This window comes from Rana temporaria, chromosome 2 (assembly GCF_905171775.1).
Source record: "Rana temporaria chromosome 2, aRanTem1.1, whole genome shotgun sequence".
NCBI lineage: Eukaryota > Metazoa > Chordata > Amphibia > Anura > Ranidae > Rana > Rana temporaria.
In genome coordinates, this window is record NC_053490.1 from 205,971,293 (window position 1) to 205,992,400 (window position 21,108).

The 21,108-nt window shown below is 41.2% G+C and overlaps 1 protein-coding gene across 7 annotated transcripts in view; it reads left to right on the forward strand.

The window, feature by feature from the left end:
- HERC2 (HECT and RLD domain containing E3 ubiquitin protein ligase 2) overlaps positions 1-21,108 on the forward strand; it is a 215,347-nt gene that overhangs the window by 168,700 nt on the left and 25,539 nt on the right. For all 7 annotated transcript variants that reach the window (XM_040336306.1, XM_040336311.1, XM_040336312.1 and 4 more), the window contains 5 exons: positions 5,488-5,579; positions 5,973-6,112; positions 16,345-16,532; positions 18,058-18,255; positions 20,971-21,054. In XM_040336306.1, coding sequence (XP_040192240.1) covers positions 5,488-5,579; positions 5,973-6,112; positions 16,345-16,532; positions 18,058-18,255; positions 20,971-21,054 — 702 coding nt within the window. The remainder of the gene's footprint in view (positions 1-5,487; positions 5,580-5,972; positions 6,113-16,344; positions 16,533-18,057; positions 18,256-20,970; positions 21,055-21,108) is intronic.

Below are 21,108 nucleotides of genomic sequence, written 5' to 3' on the forward strand. Positions count from 1 at the left end.
TTTTGGCTGTGTACACTGTGTGTAGTAGTATAGAGAAAGCAGTATGAAAGACATTTACCTCCACTAAATCATCTCTTGGGAGTCTTTAGGGCATTGTTGAGTGTGTGATAGCCTTGGGCATGTCAGTGATACTCATACTGAACAGTTTTACATCTTGAGCTCTAAAGCCTCATGAACATTGGGTGTTTAGCCCCGCTGCATGAGGCTCTGGCTGTAGGGCACAGGTGTAGCGTGTGACAACTGCTGACGCTCAATGGGGCTGGCAGGGCACTCATCTGAACTTCTGTTCAGAGCAAGGGAAATGACCGGACCCCAACAGCTTACGTTCTGGGAATTCATCCCAGGTCGCATACATACCACAAAGTACTGCGGCCAGCGCCATCAGATTTCCATAGAGTTTTACAGGCTGCCTACAGCAGGACTGCAAGGTGCGCTTGTGCCCTCCAGATGCTGCTGAATGCCAGTGCCTAACACAGGTGCGTGAGGCCTAAAAAAAATTGTGCATAAATGTGCTATCCTGAGATTATGAGAAAAAAATACATAAAGCCAGCCCTCTTTGCCACTGCACATGTGCGTTATGTGGGCAGCAAGAGGTTAGATTGTTTACAAGACTGAAAGTTGGCTTTAAAGGACAAGTTCACGTTTGTAAAAAAAAAAAAAAAATGCACATTGCAAAATTTTCTTACCCGCAAATAAAAAAACATCTATTTACTTAGCAGACTGCAGAGCATTGCAAATCACGGATGCAATGTCAGGCTCCTGCAGTCTCCCAGTACAGCGGTCTGCCCATACCGTACCAGGCAGTTACTGAAGAACAGGAAGAATCAAACTACAAGGACGCTCACCTGTGCCTTCACAGTTCATTGAAACATACAAGCCATCTGCCACAGTGGCAGATGGGAATTGTAGTTGATGTGGTTTGTGTGTGGCTGCTGTTTTAGTAACATGTTACACCCTGAATGTGGTGAACGTATCCTTTATTAGACAACAGTATTCTGGCACTTCTCTGATTTCTTCTGCAGGTTTGCACAAATTGCTGAGTCATACAATGCCTTGAAAAAATATTCATACCCCTTGAAATTGTCCACATTTTATCATGTTACAACCAAAAATTTAAATGTATTTTATTTTTTATTTTTTTGTGTGAGACCAAAACAAAGTGGCACATAATTGTGAAGTAAAAGGGAAATCATAAATGGTTTTAATTTTTTTTTTTTTACAAATAAACATCTGAAAAGTGTGGCATGCATTTGTATTCAGCCCCCCTGAGTCCATACTTCTGTAGAACCACCTTTCATTGCTATTAAAGGTTTTCTTCTAAGATTGCCCTGTATTTGGCTCCATCCATTACTCTTACCAGCTTCCCTGTTCCTGCTAAATCAAACATCCCACAACATGATGCTGCCACCACCATGTTTCACGGTGGGGATGTTGTGTTCAGGGTCATGTGCATGTGCAGTTTTCCACAACAAATAGGTTCTTTTATTTTTTGCTAAAAAGAAAACATGTGGATGAAGGTGCTCTGGTCAAATAAGACCAAAAGATAAATACATTTACTGTGTCCCCCACATGGCTTCTTGCAAACTGGGCTTCTTTTGGCTTTCTTTCAACTATGGCTTTCTTCTTGCCACTCTTCCATAAAGGCCAGATTATTGGAGTGCACAAATAGTTCTCCCTTGGACAGAATCTTCTACTTGAGCTGTGGATCCCTGCAGCTCCTCCAGAGTTACAATGGGCCTCTTGGCTGATTCTCTGATTTAGGGATCGACCAACGTAGTTTTTTCGTTGCCAATACGATGCCGATATTTCAGCCACCTCTCCTGCCGATATTGGCCAATATTTTGAAAGAACATAATTTTTTTTTAAAAATCATGTATAAACTGAACGTTTTAATGTCCATTAAAAATTAAACAATAAGGGCTTGTTCTTTACACCATATCTCTGCATGAAAACTGATGGGAGAGAAAAACACACAGATTTCAAAATTGTCACCTGTCTGCAGTGCACCATGGTGTGGTGAACAGGGTCTAAAAGTAAACTGGGAAAGTGCTTGAAAAACAAGAACTTCTTAAATGGCTTCCCAGAACAAAGAAGAAAAGTATAACTGACTGTTACTGCAGTGCAAAAGGCTAGAAACGAGACGGTACACACGGGGAGATTTAGATTTAGGTTCCATTTTTTTTTTTTGTCAAAACTTAATTGAACAAGCTGAAGTTAGAAGCTGAGTAATTGGCTACCATGCACAGCTGCACCAATTTCTGAGTGCTACAGTTTTTGTAAATCTGCCCCACTGCACAATTTCTTCAATACTCAGTTAAGTGGAACAATATTATAGTGCAGAAAGCATAAAATTTCAGCATGTTCACCTGTCAAACGGGTTCTATTTTTTCCCCCCAAATATTGCTGACACTGAAAACACACTCACTTGGTACAGATGAAGTAGGAGCAAAGAGGTATCTTCTAGCATGAAAGGTGAGTCTTTTGTAGCGCGACTCATTTTCTTTCCACCACTGAAGAGGATCACCACCCCTTTGTCTATTACTGGTTCCTTCAAAAGACATGAAGTTCATCATCCAGGCTGATTATTGATGCACATTCAAAAGAATCCTCCTCCATGAGGCCCCAATAACATGCTTAACATGGCATCAATTCTCTGATGCTCGTTGTTTTTTTATTTTTTTTTACTTTTGTCTGTTTTTGCAGCTACCTGCTCTTTCACATTAGTAACATGCGGTTCACTTGACCTTTCGGCAGGAACCTCCAGCAGCTCTTGTTGATCTTCTATCAGACATTGTTTTGCCTTGGCTAATACATCATCAGAAGAGAAAGAATGATGCTTGTATCGAGGATCCAAAAGACATGCCAGCACATTATTATTCTCTTCATGCTTCTCAAAGCTTTTGGTGAGGCTGTACCTCATGACCTGCCTTAATGCCACGTGTGTTGGATCCTTTATTCTCTTTAACTATCTTCAGCACTCATGGGAAGTGGTTCATTTATGGGTATTCCCTTGCCCTAGATTGTCCTCTCCCTGGCTGGTGCGGGTGGCTTTCTTGGATCTTTTCATTGATTGCCAGAAAACCCCCTACTCAGGACCACACTACGCCAGAAGGTTAATGTTGTACTGTGCGGCATTACACTGTGCTGAGTATGGGTAAGGGTATGTATGAGTCCTCCTGTGTGCTGACTGGCGGAAGTTGCCTATTGCAAATCGCTAGGGTTTTCTACCTTGCAAGTTTTCAGTTGCTTACTTTGTGGCCTTCCTTTAATGGGGTGTGAACTAACTGATGGCCCTGTGTACCGTGAAGGGTCGGGTTTCTGACTTGGTCATACTCTAACACCCCTTGGCCTCACTTTCCTTGGTTTATTCCTTCATACAGGGAGTTGGCCTGGTTGTTCCACCCACAAAACTTTAGCGGACGCAGCGAGATCTGATTTCATCAGCACTTCAGAAGCCCCCTTTGAGAACATTTGTGAAATTCCTCTATTTTGCAAAAGGTGCCCTTTCTGGTGGCAATCACTTTGGCATGGAGGGTATCCTAACTGGCAACTCTTTCTTGTAAGGAACCATTTTTAGTTTTGCACAAGGAAAAGGTGGTACTTTGCCCTCAGTTGTCTTTCATGCCAAAGGTTGTGTCAGATTTTCACTTGCTATTAGCCTGTCTGTCCTGTGTCCTAATTCCTCCCACACCAAGACCATGGCCCTCCATTAAATGTATGTAGTTCAGGCTAACGTTTTATTTGAATTCCATCAGTGTGAAGGTGTCCTTCTCGTTACTATGAGTAAATAATATAATGTTCAAAAGTGACAGAAAAAGTGATAATGGTGACTCAAAACGAGCAGCAAAACCTAAGTGTTCACAATACACAAAATAAAAATAAATAAATATATAGTGATCTCGTGCAGTAATGTATTATCACTAAAAACACTGAATATTACAAATCCCAAAAAGATATGAATAAAAAGATTGAATAAACATATAGTACAAAAATCAATAACTATATGTAAAAATCTTCAAGCTAAAGTCGAAATCCATGTTCAATGGTGAATATAAAAATAGATAAATATAAGAGAACTAGAATGTGATGGTATAAGTCCTTATGGTACTCCACAAAGCAGCTGCAATGAAAATATCTTGATATCCAATAGAAACAGTCTCTCAGAACTCTCACCTCATATATAGTGAAGTAACTTGCATCAAATAAGTAAAGGTTTCCTTCGACCTCTATGTAGAGTTATTCCCCAGCATCCTATTGGGACCTCTCCGGCTCTTGAACGACTATTATGGTATCCTAAACTGATCCTTAAGCCGTATATTCCATCCACAGAACAGTATTAAAAATATAGAGTGCGGGAAGAGAGAAAAAAATGCCTCCAATTAGGGTTGTCCCGATACCACTTTTTTAGGACGGAGTACAAATACCGATACTTTTTTTCAAGTGCTCGCCGATACCGAATACCGATACTTTTTTTAAATGTGTCCCCAAATGCAGCCATGTCCCCCCACAAATGCAGCCATGTCCCCCCACAAATGCAGCCATGTCCGTCCCCCCCATATCCAGCCATGTCCGTCCCCCCCATATCCAGCCATGTCCGTCCCCCCATATCCAGCCATGTCCCCCCCCCATATCCAGCCATGTCCCCCCCCATATCCAGCCATGTCCCCCCCCCCCCATATGCAGCCATGTCTCCCTTACCTGCATCCCGCCGCCGACTGGTTAATACGCGCGAGGAACATCACAGCTTTCATTTGAATAGCTGTAATGATTTGCGCCGCGCTGCGTATAGACACTCCCCCTTGCTCGGGATTGGACAGTTCATCCGAGCAAGGGGGAGTGTCTATACGCGGCGCGAATCATTACAGCTATTCAAATGAAAGCTGTGATGTTCCCCGCGCGTATTAACCAGTCTGGCGGCAGCGGGGATGCGGCGTAACGGCGGCGGGGGGGGGGGGGGTTGGATAGTGATATCGGATCTGGCATCGGGGGTATTTGCGGGAGTACAAGTACTCCCACAAATACTCTGAATCGGTCCCGATACTAGTATCGGTACAACCCTACCTCCAATGGTGCAGTATGTTTAAATAACTAAAGTAATACTTAATAAAGGGCTAACGTTAACTTAATTTACATTAAAATTGGTAAAAACAAGCAAAACGGATAAAAACAGCGCTATTAGCGCCTTCTCGCGTCACTACTTGTGTACGTCTGCCTCTGGCCACTGGGAGTGGTCGGCTTTATTAATTGGACCTGAGCAACATCCATAAGTCAGTCAGTTTGGGGTAACAATATAACCTGCAGGTTAAATCATTTTTGTCTTTTAATGGACTCCATTTTCAAATATCCTTTTATTTTTTTTCTGGTGAATGAATAACCAAATGAAATGGTAGTTTTAGATGTAAATGGATGTAGTTTTGATAACTTTTTGCTAGATTTGTTATTTTGTTTACTTGAATTCGATTTGGTATTTTATTTTTATTTATTCAGATTGATTCACTGACTGGGCTTGGTGTTACCAAAGTTGAATGTGGCTCTCAATTCTCTGTGGCGCTGACCAAGTCTGGTGCTGTCTACACATGGTATGTTATTTTACTTATTTTTCCTACAGTAATGTATTAATGTGTGGTACCCATAGCAGCCATTCAGATATTGGCCTTTTTCCAAAAGCAGGAAACTGCTGTTGGTAACGGCTGTCATTAACAAAGAAACCGCCTGCATAGCAGAATGCATACATTCAGAGCCCATTGTGGTAGTTCAATTTTTATGTTGAAAACATATTTTCTGTTTGTTAATCCATTATTCTTAATACATATGCCTTGCTTTACTGGGAAAAATGACTCTATCCGTGTCATTGGTGCTATGTGTGTATTTACTATTGTGACAACAAATTTGCTAATTAGTTTTAGTAACCCCAACCATCTTGATGTTTGCTTCCCATTGGAGTCCTTTTGCTTAACGTTGTTTATATACAGGGGAAAAGGGGACTACCATCGGCTGGGTCATGGTTCAGATGATCATGTAAGGAGGCCACGCCAAGTCCAGGGTCTTCAGGGGAAGAAAGTTATTGCAATTGCCACAGGGTCATTACACTGTGTGTGCTGCACAGAAGATGGTAAGCTACATTGTTTTCTATGCTCTGAAATAGATTTTGTTTTCCAATGTATACTAGACGGAGAATGTTTGTTTTTAGAAATAGTAGCTTTCTCACTATAAAATTAGGCTGTCTGATCCTGAGTTTTATTGCCAATTCCACAGTGGATATGGCTAGTCTTATTTCTTGCTCCCTGAGGATATAGTCTTTTTTATTGGTGCTTTAGTCTACCAATATTTTGTCAAGGTCTCTACCTCTGTATAAAATCTCAGTACTGCTTCTATTAATCCAGCAGGGCTATCCATCTAGTAGTTTTACCATGCTGGCCGCTGCAGCTCACCTGACTGATTGAAAGCTGGCTCTTTGCCTTGATCCAAAAGATATTGGGGATTGTATGTTAAAGTCTATATGTAATATGAACCACCCAGGTATTTTATCACCCTTTGTGATGAATGAGTACTTTGAGATGCCATTTGTATGTGTTGACATGCTAGATTAAAATTGTGTTTTTAAACACTAGCTGCAAAATAAATCAAACTGTTTACGTAATCCCTATACTGATCTGCACATGTCCTTCCACAGTCCCTTTTTTAGATATGTTTTAGGCAATGGACTTTTAATACTCCCATAAAGCTGCTCACCCTTTTAGATATTAACAGTAGCCAGAGAAGTTGCCAGAAAAGAGAAGCAGTGCAGGGATCATAAGCGAAGTGCCACCCAAAAATTAGAATCACTCCCCAGGAAACACATTTAACCCCTTGATCGCCCCCTAGTGTTAACTCCTTCCTTGCCAGTGACATTTATACAGTAATATGTGCATTTTTATAGCACTGTCGCTGTATAAATGTGAATGGTCCCAAAATAGTGTCAAGTGTCTGATTTATGTCCCCCGCAATGTCAGTCATGATAAAAATTGCAGATCGCCGCCATTACTATAAAACAAAAAGAAGAAAAAAACAAACAAATCTATTTCCTATTTTGTAGACACTATAACTTTTGCGCAAACCAATCCAATTTTTTTTTTTTTTTTTACCAAAAATATGTAGAATAATACAGAACGCCCTAAACTGAGGAGGATATTATTTATAGCAAAAAGTAAAAAAAATAAATATATATATATATATATATATATATATATTAATGGAGAACAATATCATGCTGGATATCTATACCTATATGGACTGGGTAATGTGTTCAGAACACAAGGATGCCACATCGTTTGATGGAAATTTAAATGATCAACCTACAGAGGGCTGAAATCAAAGAGAAAAAATGAGGCAGCGGGCTAGTCCATTTTGCTGAAATTTCATTGCAACTCAAATTGGTACTCAGTAGTTTGTATTCGGCCCCACGTGCTTGTATGCATGCTCCTAATGAGACGACGGATGGTGTCCTGGGGTATTTCCTCCCAGATCTGGATCAGAGCATCACTGAGCTCCTAAACAGACTTGGGCGCAACCTGGCAGCATTAGATGGACCGAAACATAATGTCCCAGGGGTGTTCTATTGGATTTAGGTCAGACGAGCGTGGGGGCTATTTAATGGTATCTTTCATTCTTAAAGCGGTCCTCCACCCTAAAGTGGAGTCCCGCTGATCGGAACCCTCCCCCCCTCCGGTGTCACATTTGACACCTTTCAGGGGGGAGGGGGGTGCAGACACCTGTCTAAAGACAGGTATTTGCACCCACTTCCGGCCACACGCTACGGGCGAAAGACGGGCATTCCGTCACATCCCGTCTGTCGCCCGTTGTGTGCTGGGAACACTCGGCTCCCAACACACAGCGTGTGAGCCAATCGGCGGGCGCAGCGCGACTCGCGCATGCGCCGTAGGGAACCGGGCAGTGAAGCCGCAGCGCTTCACTTCCTGGTTCCCTGAGCGTGGATGGAGGGGGGAGCAGCAGAGAGACGAGCGATCGCTCGTGCTCTGCTGCGATCAGCGCTGGACTCCAGGACAGGTAAGTGTCCTAATATTAAAAGTCAGCAGCTGCAGTATTTGTAGCTGCTGGCTTTTAATATTTTTTCCCCGTGACACATCCGCTTTAAAGAACTGGCTGCATACTTTCACCACATGACGCCACATTACCTAATTATTCACATCACACTTTAAAATTGCGCACACATTTGTGGAATGGTTCCAAGCTTCAGTACTTTAAAAATGTCCACAGGCCACGATTACATTTTTTTTTTACAGGTTACCAGTTTAGAGTTACAGTAGAGGACTTGTGCTAGATTTATTGCTCGTGCTCGAACGTTTGCAGCAGCGATACCTTAAATGTGTCGTTCGAATGCCTTTTACATATACGAGTGAAACCTACATAAGTGTCCGCTTCGGCGTGCAAGCAGGTGGGGACAAGGCGCTTTACTTTCTTTTTATTTTTTGTTAGGCATTGTTCTTTTTTTATTTTATTTTGTTATCACTTATATTCCCATTACAAGAAATGTAAACATCCCCTTGTAATAGGAATAAGGAATGAATAGTGCTAGGGTGGCTTTTACATTAGAGGGAATTGCTGGATGAAAGCGGATATCCGAGTGATGCCTGTAGCTGCAGGCATCATTCAGATATCACCATTTCAACCCAAGGATGTCATATGACGTCCTTAGGGTGGGAATTGGTTAAAGATTTACCTTCATGAGTTTACTCAGTGTCCCTAACCTGGCCATACACTGCTGAACCATCTGAATTTTCACCAGTGTGTGGCAGTCTCTGTTAGACTGGAGTCTATCGATTTTGATTGACTTTTGTCAGAGGGACACATCGGAAAGTTGTCGATGAGCAACTGAAGATCAGTGTATTGTTACAGCAGTGGTAGTCTCTGTTATAATACAATGTCCTAACACAGAGCAGACTCTTCCATCTACCTCCACCCCACTGGCTTGAGTGAAAAAAATAAACTAACCATGTATAGCCAGCATTATACATTAGATTGAGAGATGTGTGCACAGATTTTCCATGTATAAATGTGCGCCATTTTTCAGAATAGTTTGATGTATCAGGAAGACAAAGTGAATTCAGAGTCTTGAAGGTTTGCCATTTTTATAAATGGAGTTGGGCATTATAAAATATCACACCTGTGATTTGGTCTTCTGTTGTTTGACAGACTGCTGGCTAACGAGGTATAACTCCTGTCCCCCCCCCCCCCCCCCCCCTCGTAACTGTGTGACATTTTGTGCTGCGGATATATAGTGTCCGTTCTTTTCCCTTCTCATCACTTTAAGGAATGGTGACAAAGGTACTTTAAAGCATAGGTTATTGCTTTAGTAATTTACAGAGTCCATTTACAGGTTCAGTATTGTTTTTAAGGTCTAGCTGTTCTAAGCAGATCTTAAAAATGTTTTTCGGTAAATTGTGCACAGTGGGTGTAACTCTCTTGCAATCGCAATGCTTCACAAATTTCAGGGGTCTGGATGAGCCAGTGACCAATATGCTAGCGATGCCGGTGTCTTTTGGCTGCCTAGGAGACTCCTCTTGTCTTTGGCGAGATTGGCCATTGTGACGTGGCTCCTCCTCCTGTGACCTGGCACCTGCGTGGCTTTGACTGTCCAGCGCTTTCAGCCGATGACCTGCAAGACTTCAGAATGTCTTCTGCATGGGGAATTGCCTCCTCTTTGCCGGCTCCTCATATCTGCTGGAGATTATGCTGTCGTGCTCCGGTTTCTCTTCCCAGGGTTCTTCTTGCACTTTCTCCTGCCACATCATGATGTCCCAGCTTGCCTCCTCTCCAGCCAGGGATCTTTCTTGGGCCCCAGAAAGTGCTGCTTGGAGAGAACTCCTAAGAGCACCACAGCTGTGGTCTTGAAACGACCTTCTACTGTAGTCCCATGAGGAAAGGGGGGTTCCTAGAAACCTCTTTCCCCTTTCCTTTCGTGCAATATTTTTTACTTTTTGCTATAATAAATATCCCCAAAAAATATATAAAAAAAAAATAATTTTCTTCAGTTTAGGCCGATACGTATTCTTCTACCCATTTTTGGTAAAAAAAATCGCAATAAGCGTTTATCGATTGGTTTGCGCAAAATTTATAGCGTTTACAAAATAGGGGATAGTTTTATTGCATTTTTATTTTACTACTAATGGCGACGATCAGCGTTTTTTTTTTTTTTTTTGTGACTTCGACATTATGCCTGACACTTCAGACAATTTCGACACATTTTTGGGACCATTGTCATTTTCACAGCAAAAAATGCATTAAAAATGCATTGTTTACTGTGGAAATGACAATTGCAGTTTGGGAGTTAACCGCAAGGGGGCGCTGAAGGGGTTAAGTGTGACCTCATCTGTGTTTCTAACTGTAGGGGGGTGTGGCTGTAGGTGTGACGTCATTGATTGTGGTTCCCTATATTAGGGAACACAAGATTGATGACGGCGCCACAGTGAAGAACGGGGAAGCTGTGTTTACTCACAGCTCTCCCCGTTCTTCAGCTCCGGGGACCGATCGCGGGACTCCAGCGGCGATCGGGTCCGCGGCTTCGGTCCAGGTCGCGGGCGCACGACCGGGCACTTAAAGAGGACATACCTGTACGTGCTTGTACCCAGCCGTGCCATTATGCCGACTTATATGTGCAGGAGGCGGTCCTTAAGTGGTTAAAGCGTGTCTGCCGCTGTGTGATCCATATGCAGCCGTACCTTTTCATTAGTAATCAAAATTCCAGTCTATTCGGCCGTCCTTTGTAAGAAAGCCCTGCCTCCTCTGTCCGTGATAGAGGAACACTGATGCGATGCTGGGAAACTATCAGTGTCCCGCCTATCACAGACGAGGAGGAATAGACTGAAATCTGGATTACACAGAGGGAGAGACACGCTGTTTTATTAATGAAAAGGTACGGCTGCATATGTTTTGTTTTGGCTGCATTACACAGCGGCAGACACGCGCCATTTTACTAATGAATAGGTGATACTGCAACCATGGGCACAATTGGACTGCAAATGGGCACAATGAGGCTGCAGATGGACATTGTTTTTCCAGTAGCTGCTGCATTTTCCCACCCTAGGCTTATACTCGAGTCAATATGTTTTCTCAGTTTTTTTGGGGTAAAATTAGGTGCCTCAGCTTATATTCGGGTTGGCTTATACTCGAGTATGTACAGTATTTATTTATTTTGGATATGCATAAGTAAAAAATATTGCGTTTTCTTTTTTTTTTTCTTCAAAATCCTCCCTGAAGTAGCTGAAGTGGTTAAAATAAAATAAAAAACAACTGCAAACAGTGCAGCTACATCAGTTCATTAAAAAGTGCCATGCACAAAAAAGGAACCTTCAGTATTAGATCATACAGCTGTACCCCCCAGTGATGAGGTGTATGTCATTTGTGTAACAAGTGCAAAGTGTTACATTAGTAAAACAGGACAGAAGTTACATAAGGTAGATGATTACTGCTCACCTGTAGGACATGTATTTCTCATAAGCAAACCGCTACAAATGATAATTCTATTGGACACAGGGGATAACAGACTGAAGGTGGACCTCGGCTTTCTAAATCACTGTCAAAATGTTTTGTGGCGATTCCCACATCTAGGCCTGTTCAGACCCAAACACACTCACCACCCACCAATTCCATTCCACGCCAGGGCTGTCTTTAAAGCGGGGTAAACAGGGAAGCTGCCCTGGGCCCTGTCATTGTTGTGGGGCCCAAAGCAGCTGCTTCATACATGCCGACTACCCCAGTTTAAATTCCCTTGAAGTTTTAGTCCTGTGCTCTGTCTGTCCCGATATCTCCGTGTAAAATGCTGCTCCTAATGCTGCCCAGCTTTGCCCTATTGTTTACAGATGACTCCCCTGCATGCCCTGTGTTTACATGTAAATAACCGTCATTCATTTGCAAATAACGGGAGCATTCATATGTAAATTGTGGCGGCCGACGGCATTCATATGTAAATAAAGGCAGCATTCATATGTATATCATGACCCTCTGCATTGAGGAGATGTGCTGTAACCTCTAGCAACCAATCGGTGAGCTGTAATGTGTGCTGTAACCTCTAGCAACCAGTCAGTAAGTGGTAATAATATGCTGTAACCTCTAGCAACCAATCACAATCGCTACCTGATCTGATGCAGTAAACAGATTTTAAGTCTAGCTGATATTTATTGTATGTCTCGGAGCAGGTGGAGAGTCCAATAAGAATAAAGACGGCCCTGCCTTTAGCTGACTTAAGCTGGGTTTACACAGATTGTTGTTTTTTTTTTTTTTATCATTTCCTAAAGCTTTATTAGTGCTTGCACTGATAATGGAGCACCCTGAAGGCTTTGCTGAGTATCCAAGGCCCTGTTCATACATACTGCAGTGACCTGCACTTCATTTTACTGCAAATGAAAAAATGTAGGTCACTGCAAGAGCATATAGAAAACTGTGCTAATGTCATTTTGCATTGCGTTAAAATCTTACATGTATGCATATTTAATGCAATGTAATGAATGTAAATGTACATCAAACTAATACAAATCTATTGGGGGGGGGGGGGGGGTGGCATTTTATTATTTAGTCTCTTACAAGGACTTAACACAATTTAAAGCACATACAAATGTGTGTTAAACTGCACACCAATGGGAATGCAATGCATATCATTTTTATTTTAATAAAAAAAAAAAAAATTAAGCACTTTCCTGCATTTAACCTAACTGTTTATTACTATGGACAGTACTTAACTGTTGCATACAAAATTAATATCAGTGAGCCAGCCAGGATGGCCAGAATCTCTGAAGGCAGCACATCTACTCCCAGATAGATAGGATGAAGAAAGGGAGATCATAATCCTTAGAAGGGGCCACATCCTCTTCCGTCCCATATAGCAGCCGTGTGAGCTGCTTTGATTATAGCTACACTTTCAAAAAGCTTATACAAGCATCTAAATGTGTAAATGTCTCTGTACAAACTACTTGACACCGTAATTGCTATATTTTAAGCAAGCTGCACAAGTAGTATGTACCTATTGGTAACTGTGTGTGTGTGTGTGTGTGTGTGTATATAGATGTATGTGTGTGTTTGTATATGTATGTATATGTGTACAGTGTGTGTGTGTGTGTGTGTGTGTGTGTATGTATATGTGTGTGTGTGTGTATATATATATATATATATATATGTATGTATGTGTGTGTGTGTGTGTGTGTGTGTGTGTGTGTGTGTATATATATATATATATATATATATATATATATATATATATATATATATATATATATATATATATATATATATATATATATATATATATATATATAAAATATCTACATACATACATACATACATACATACATACATACATACATACATACATACATACATACATTTTTATTTTTTAAAAGTCCCTTTGCCATCCTTATTGCCTTTCAAACCATATAGCTAGGTGTATTTACAGTTACACATATCCTTTAAATCAAGGTATATGCACGCAGATTTTCCATGTTTAAATGTGCAATACATTTTCAGAATCCTTTATGACGTATCAGGCTAACAAAGTGAATTCAGAGTCAGGTTTGGCAGTTTTATAAATAATTTTGAGTTAGCATTACTGGATATCACACCTGTGACTTGGCCTTCTATTGGGAACAAAATATGTTTGACAGACAGCTGGCTAACTAGGTATAAATCAGTTTGTTTTTTCCTCTAACTTGGAATTTTGAAGTAATTTTGGTTGTGTGACATTCTGTGCTGCTGGTATATGAGGTCTGTTTGTTCCCTTCTCATCAATTTAAAGAATTGCGACAAGGTATTTTAAAACCATATGTTATTGCTTTAGTAATTTACAAGGTCCATTTGCAGCTTCAGTATTGTCTTAAAGGTCCATCTGTTTTAAGCAGATGTTCCTTTTTAGTAAAATGCGGACTATGGGTGTAACTCTATTATTGTAATCGCAATGCTTTTATCGCAATAGACCCTGTGAGATGTGCAATATGCTGCGAGTTCCTTATTCGCTTTTTATGTACAGATACACAGTATTGCTTTTTAGATCACTTAAACAGACCATAGATTATGCAATTTTCTTTCCTTTCACCACAGGTGGAAGGAATGAAAATTGCTGGCTTTCCACATCAGCCCAGTCAGTGTTGATGATGGAATACTACCCACCACACACACACACACACACACACACACACACACAGCGCTATTCTGCTCTGCTGGCAGGGAAAGCTGACAGCCTTCCTTGCCGGAAGAATACAATGATTATTGCTGGCTGCTATAGCCACCGGCAGTGATAGCATGGAAAAAGGTTAGAACAGCATACCAATTACTGTTGTAGCGCTACCCCCTCAGGAGCCGCTGATTGTTTTGGGATCGGCGTATTAAGTTACCTCTATGTGTTGTCTAGGGGTGAAGGTAGTGAGTAGAGCAATAAGCGAATGTCCAATTCGTAGATAAGTTTTTCTGAATGCTTTATTTCTTGGCCCAACACGACCAACATCAACTTGAGGTAGACAGGAAAGGTTGATGAAGTAAAGGAACTTTGCAGTATCAGGCTTTGGATAGAAGGAAAGCAATCCTGCTTTCTGTACTAGTACAGTTCGTCGCCACTCTAGCCAGAATGGGTGAAGTGCCCCCGGACAGACCTCTGCCACAGGCCTGGCAGCTGGGATGTCACTTTAGGTTGCTGGGAGGAACAAGTCTCTGCCACCGACTTGGATTAGGATGCCAGATGAAACCTCTGCCACAGGCTCAATGCTGACAATGTGAACAGCAGAGCGAATCCTCCCAATAAATCACGTCAGGGTCACCGGTTGACCGTTTCAGTGTACCTGTTAATTTTCCGGTCACCAGATCCCCGATGGTTCGTTCAAGCCCTTTTGGATAACCTGCCTCCGGGTTTTCCTCAAGCCGATCCCCCACTGAATGGCATACAGCCTGGGACCTCCTCAGTAGAAATGGGGACCCAGTAAGTCACTGGGGCCCCTTTGTGGCTTCAGTTGCTCCAGGCCCAGAGTCTGGAACTCCACGTTGCGTGCGACCCCAGGCCAGGTAGGCCATAGTGGTAGGGCCCGCGATGTGCGCACACCCTAAAGGTGGGTGCCACACCTGGAACCAGGAACCCGCGAAGAACCCAGAACGGCCTCCGCCCCAGAAATACCCCCTCCCAGCATGCACAGCAAGGCTCAACTCCTCTCATTGGCTGCTGGGAAGAAGTGGCTCCGCCTGGATCCCTCTGGCTCCATCTGCCGTCCAGAGATGAGACCGTATCTCTGGACGCACAGACCAACCCACAGGACAATCCAGAATTTGGCGACAGCCAAATTTAACAAAATCTAGAATGAGAGCAACTTACCTCTCTCATTGCCCACTAACTTTAGCGTAGTGCCCTTACTGAAAGTAAATGGGCGCTACACTGTATCTCATGTAAACTTTTTGTGGGAGTCCACTTGCCAGCATAGGAAAATAACCGGAAACTCCAATCCATAAGAAATATTTTTTGGCACATGTAGGATCTCCAAAAAAGCAGACGCGTTTCGGCTGAAGAGCCTTGGTCACTTGCCACCATGTTGCACTTTAAGGACTTGTTTCCACTGGGTGCGTTGTGGGAACATGCACAAAAGCATTCTTTTTCCTGCACCACATAAAAAAGACGTTGCGTTTTGCAGATGTGTGCAAGTACCATTTATTTTTAATGGCTCCTCCATGCACCTAGCAAATGTGAGAATGTTTGCGCCCACCGGAATGCATGCTACTGCAGTATTTAAAAAATCGTGTTTAGACAGTCGAGTCTGTTTATGTGCGTTTTTCATACTGATAAGTCAGCCATTTAAAATTAAAATGGACTGCTCTAAAATATTATACGTTGAGACGCACCACATGGTGTCAACAAGCCCTAAATATGGATGTAAAATCTTATAGGTGGAGTTGGCCTTTAAAGAATGTTGCCAACTCAAGGTATGAATGCCGACTGTATCTAGTGAGTATCGCAATAAATTTGTTGAGTTAGCGACTGCTGATTAGGCTGCACTTTATTGGTTTGTCATCAGCTCTCCAACATTCCCAGCTACAGTGTTTTCCCCAGAAGCTACAAAATGTTAAGCATCAGATTCTGCCGGGCCGATTTTGAATTTAGACTGTTTAAAGCGACTTTAAGAGACAACTTGCTGGACTAACAAATTCATCATTAAGACATTTGATCTTTGGGCCTGGTACTCAGTGATGGCACCTTTTCACTTTTGCCGTGTTTTTTTTTACATTTTAAGTTATAATGAATTGTATTTAAAGAGTCATATTGAGGAGTAACGTGTATTACAACTTAATATGTGTAATAAAACTATAGTTTCTGTTGTATAGGTGAAGTATACACATGGGGAGATAATGATGAAGGACAGCTTGGTGATGGAACAACAAATGCAATTCAGCGACCTCGCCTTGTGGCTGCCCTTCAAGGCAAAAAAATAAACAGAGTGGCTTGTGGGTCTGCTCACACGCTGGCTTGGTCAACCAGTAAACCTGCTAATGCTGGCAAGCTTCCCACACAGGTAATCAGTTTGTATATAACCGTATATAAAGCATTGGTGTTCTGTGAAAATGAATCCTAAATGTTTTCTTTATGGCTTTCTTTTGCATTTTATTTTAGGATGGCTTTTTCTACAAAAGTTTATTTATTTTTATTTTTTTGCTTTTGGCCCTACCCTTTTTGCATCATAAAATGTGCTGTGATTACGCAAATATTCCCATGTTATTTAAAAACTGTTGTAAATATGCAGACATTTTTTTTCCCCTCAGTTTAGGCCGATACGTATTCTTCTACCTATTTTTGGTAAAAAAAAATCGCAATAATCGTTTATCGGTTGGTTTGCGCAAAATTTATAGCGTTTACAAAATAGGGGATAGTTTTATTGCATTTTTTTTTTTTTTTTTTTTTTTTTACTACTAATGGCGGCGATCAGCGATTTTTTTCGTGACTGCGACATGGCGGACACTTCGGACAATTTTGACACATTTTTGCGACCATTGTCATTTTCACAGCAAAAAATGCATTTAAATTGCATTCTTTATTGTGAAAATGACAGTTGCAGTTTGGGAGTTAACCACAGGGGGCGCTGTAACATTTAGTGTTCACTTGGTGTGTGTTTACAACTGTAGGGGGGTGTGGCTGTAGGTCTGAAGTCATCGATCGAGTCTCCCTATAAAAGGGATCACTCGATCGATGCAGCCGCCACAGTGAAGCACGGGGAAGCCATGTTTACATACGGCTCTCCCCGTTCTTCAGCTCCGGGGAGCGATCGCGACGGGGCGGCTATAAACAAATAGCCGCGCCGTCGTCCCGGATCGCTCCCCGAGGCTTACCTACCTCTGCATGTACCGGGGGGGTCCCGATCGGACCCCCGACCCACATCAAGCAGAGGACGTACGGGTACGTACATGTGCCTGTCCGTGCCATTCTGCTGACGTATATTTACATGAGGAGGTCGGCAAGTGGTTAATTGACATCAACCAGTTGTTGCTGGAAACGGCAATTGGTACGACCCAAAAAGTGACTAATCGGCATGGGTGCTGTGCGGCCCTATATTGTCTACACATGTTCTCCCATACACGTTTTAGAAATTCTTTGTCCATATTAACCATGCAGTAGTCCTAGATCCTACAGCCTTTAAATTCCAGCTAAATTTTCTGATTAGGCGTGGCAGTAAGAATGTCTACATTGGCTGTTGTCACACATTGATTAGCACAGAATCCTGTGTAAGTTTGCTCTTTAGCTGTAGTAGTGGCAAGATTTTATAGTAGATTTGGGATGTCATGGTATCCTAAAGCGTTCCGACATTTCTAGATGGGTGCGATGTAGAAGTCAAAGCTAATTATAGCCTTAAAATGAATGCAGTAGTATAAGGTAAAAGATTTTAATGGAAATAAGCGAACACTGCTGCTTGAAAAGTGTTTTTTTATTTGTTTTTATTAAAAAAAAATAATTTTGACTTGTTTCTGTAAGAACTGGTAAGGTCCTTTTTTACACGTTTGACAGTTTTGGGTCTCCAACAATGTGTTAAATATCCTTTTTTACAGGTTCCCATGGAGTATAACCATCTTCAAGAGATTGCAATTATTGGATTGAGAAATAGATTGCTGTTACTCCATCACATCTCTGAACTGTTTTGTCCATGCATCCCTATGTTTGATTTGGAGGGGCGACTGGAAGAGACTGGCCGTGGTCCTTCGGTTGGGTTTGACACTCTCCGTGGAATTCTTATATCACAAGGAAAGGTACAAATATACCATATTATAAGTAACTCTACAATTGCACCATGGAATGGGACCAATACCATTTACCAGTGATCTTCATGATTTACCAAATGAAGGAAAGGTAAACAAAGGTGAAGCACTGGGGGGCTGGGGAGCATGGGGGCGAAGATCAGTTAGAAACTAATGGTCTCCAGTCTAGGTTTTGGATATTTGATTGGGAAAATATTTAAAAATGTATTTTGATTATTTATATAGCACCAGCATGTTCTTCAGTTTAGGAATGACTTGGCTAAAGACAACGTTTTTTGGAGAGGTCTAGGAAAGTGGTGCTGGGATCGAGATGTTCTGTGTTTTAAAACTCAGAAAGATAACCTTGATGTGGTAATAAATATTTAGTAAACTGTCCCTGCCTCTTTTGGAGAACCCGATGACCTCTGAAACCCAGAGAGCTTTATTCTACAAAAATGATATGCAAAATTATTATTTAAATTCAACCAATGTTTTTATTGAATATGAAGATGCATACAATATAATCAATTATAAAATATTTCAGATTTTATATTTACATGTACTTGTCTTCAAATCATTTAAAAATCAATATTCCCTTTACTGTGCGTACAATATAACTAACATGGTTCGAATGCTGACCTGGCTGAGATTCCAACCGTTAATGGGCAAAATGTACCTAGTTCATCGATTTACTTGGGTACAACCAGCCTGCCGGATTTGCTTATGATTATCGCAAGCGGCTGCTATAGCCACTAGCGATAATCACGGTCTTCTCCTAGTGGGAACGGCTTCCCCGGTTTGGATAAGGCTATTGGCGATTTCCCTGTCAGCACTGTCTGCGTTGATGGGGGAATCGTGCAAGATTGCCCTTCCTGCAACCACAAGTTGCAGAAATAATCTTGCAAATGTCTTTTTTTGCAACCAGTGGTTACAGGAAAGAAATTTGCATTGTGTATTGCCGGCCTAACAGTACATACTTTTTTAATGACAAGTATGCCAAAATGGATAAAACTGTTAAGCACATTATACATATCTACAGTGTTGATGCAAAGCTCACACAAATACTTAATCATTAAGTGTTCTTCCTGCACACTTTTTGGATGCTGGGAGCAAGAGATTTAAACCTGTTTTTTAAATTTTCAAAGATTAACTCAGAGTTTACAAGGGTTTAGGCCTCCTTCCTTGCTACACTGCTGGGTGCCTGAGCAGCCAAGCACCACTGCTGCCAAGAGTGAGAAATGGGGAAGTCGCATTATCCACTGTAACTGAATTTCTTGGTGTTTCTCTTCACTTAATGCTGTTGATGAGCCCTAGTTCACATTGCAGCAATTTGACATGTCAAATCTGAGGTAATTGCCGGCAATGGTACAGTCCAAACCGGTGCGATGCCGCACCGATTTCAAAAAGTAGTTTCTGTACTACTCTTGGTGACTTTGGGGTGCGCTTTCAATAGACATCTGTGCAGAATCCCACATAGATGTCTCTGAATTTGCCCCCGAAGTCGGGACTGACATGCGGGAATGAAATCGTGGGAATTCAGTTGAACTCGCACCAATTTCTTCCCACTGTCAGTGTGAACCTGGACTTAAAGTGAATTCGTTGATTGCTGTTTGGAAAAAACATGGGTGTACTTTTAATTTAAAATTAGTCTAAGTGACGTCTATGACCAACCAAGTTATACTAAGATTAATTGCACATTTGTGATGTTAAAGGATAGAGTAAAGTTAACGAACTGGATTCATTAGGGGATAAAGTTGCATAGTTGGTAAGGTTGAATAGACACCAGTCCATCCAGTTCAACCTGAGAGAAGAAAAAAAACATTTAGTGTTTGCCAGTGAGCTTTGGAACAAGTACAAACTTTTTTTAACACAAGGATGTCAAACTTACCAAGTGGCATGTCTTGTAGTAATTGTTTGGAGTTCAGGAAACTGTAGAATCTATAAGGTCTTGCAGAAGGTGTTATATTTGAGGAGAATTACTCTTAAATTGAAGAAAGGTTCAAAATATGAAGAGAGGCACAAACTGACCTAAGCATTTAGAAAATCATCCAAGTCCGTTGCAAATGAGTAATATTGCTACAGGAAAATAGGGGTAACATGCAGTAACCAATTAATTTCTGCAGGCAGGTACACATTTTGGGTACATTTTAAAATTTGTTTATTTTTTTCCGCTTTTAAAAAACAATGTGCTTGGATAAAAATGTGCCATTTATGAATTCAGCTCCATCTTTCGCTGAAGTAAAAAGTCTGTAAAAGAGACTCTTTGATGTATTACTAGCTAATGGATCACTGATAAATCATAATAGCTTTTAATATATCACAGCCAGAGGAATCCCTTGCAATAATTAACAGTAAACTCTTATGGAGCAATGTTGCATTAACCATGTTTTAGTTAAATTCATAAATCGTTCATACTAACCCCCCCTTCACTTAACGTGACTTTATTTAAATGGTAAAGTAGCTCATTTAAAGTAAAATTTACTAAACATTCAAAGTATAGACTTACAAAGCTCATCTGTTATATAGCAAAGATCTATAATCTGGGATGGAATAAAAGATCAAGATAATGGTTCCACACATGTGTAAAATATAAAGTATGATAATAAAATGCACCATAATGTTGTAGATATAGGTCTACATGCTTGGCATGGTAAAAAAAAAAAGTAAAACGAAAGTGTTCAGTCTTCTATGAATTCTTAGCTTGACTTTGAAATCTCAATTTGTTAGGAAGCTGCATTCCGTAAAGTTGTTCAGGCAACAATGGTACGAGACCGCCAGCATGGTCCAGTGGTTGAATTAAACCGGATACAGGTACGTTTTGTGTATTGTCTGTTGCCTAAGCACTTTCATGATTTTGTCTTTCAC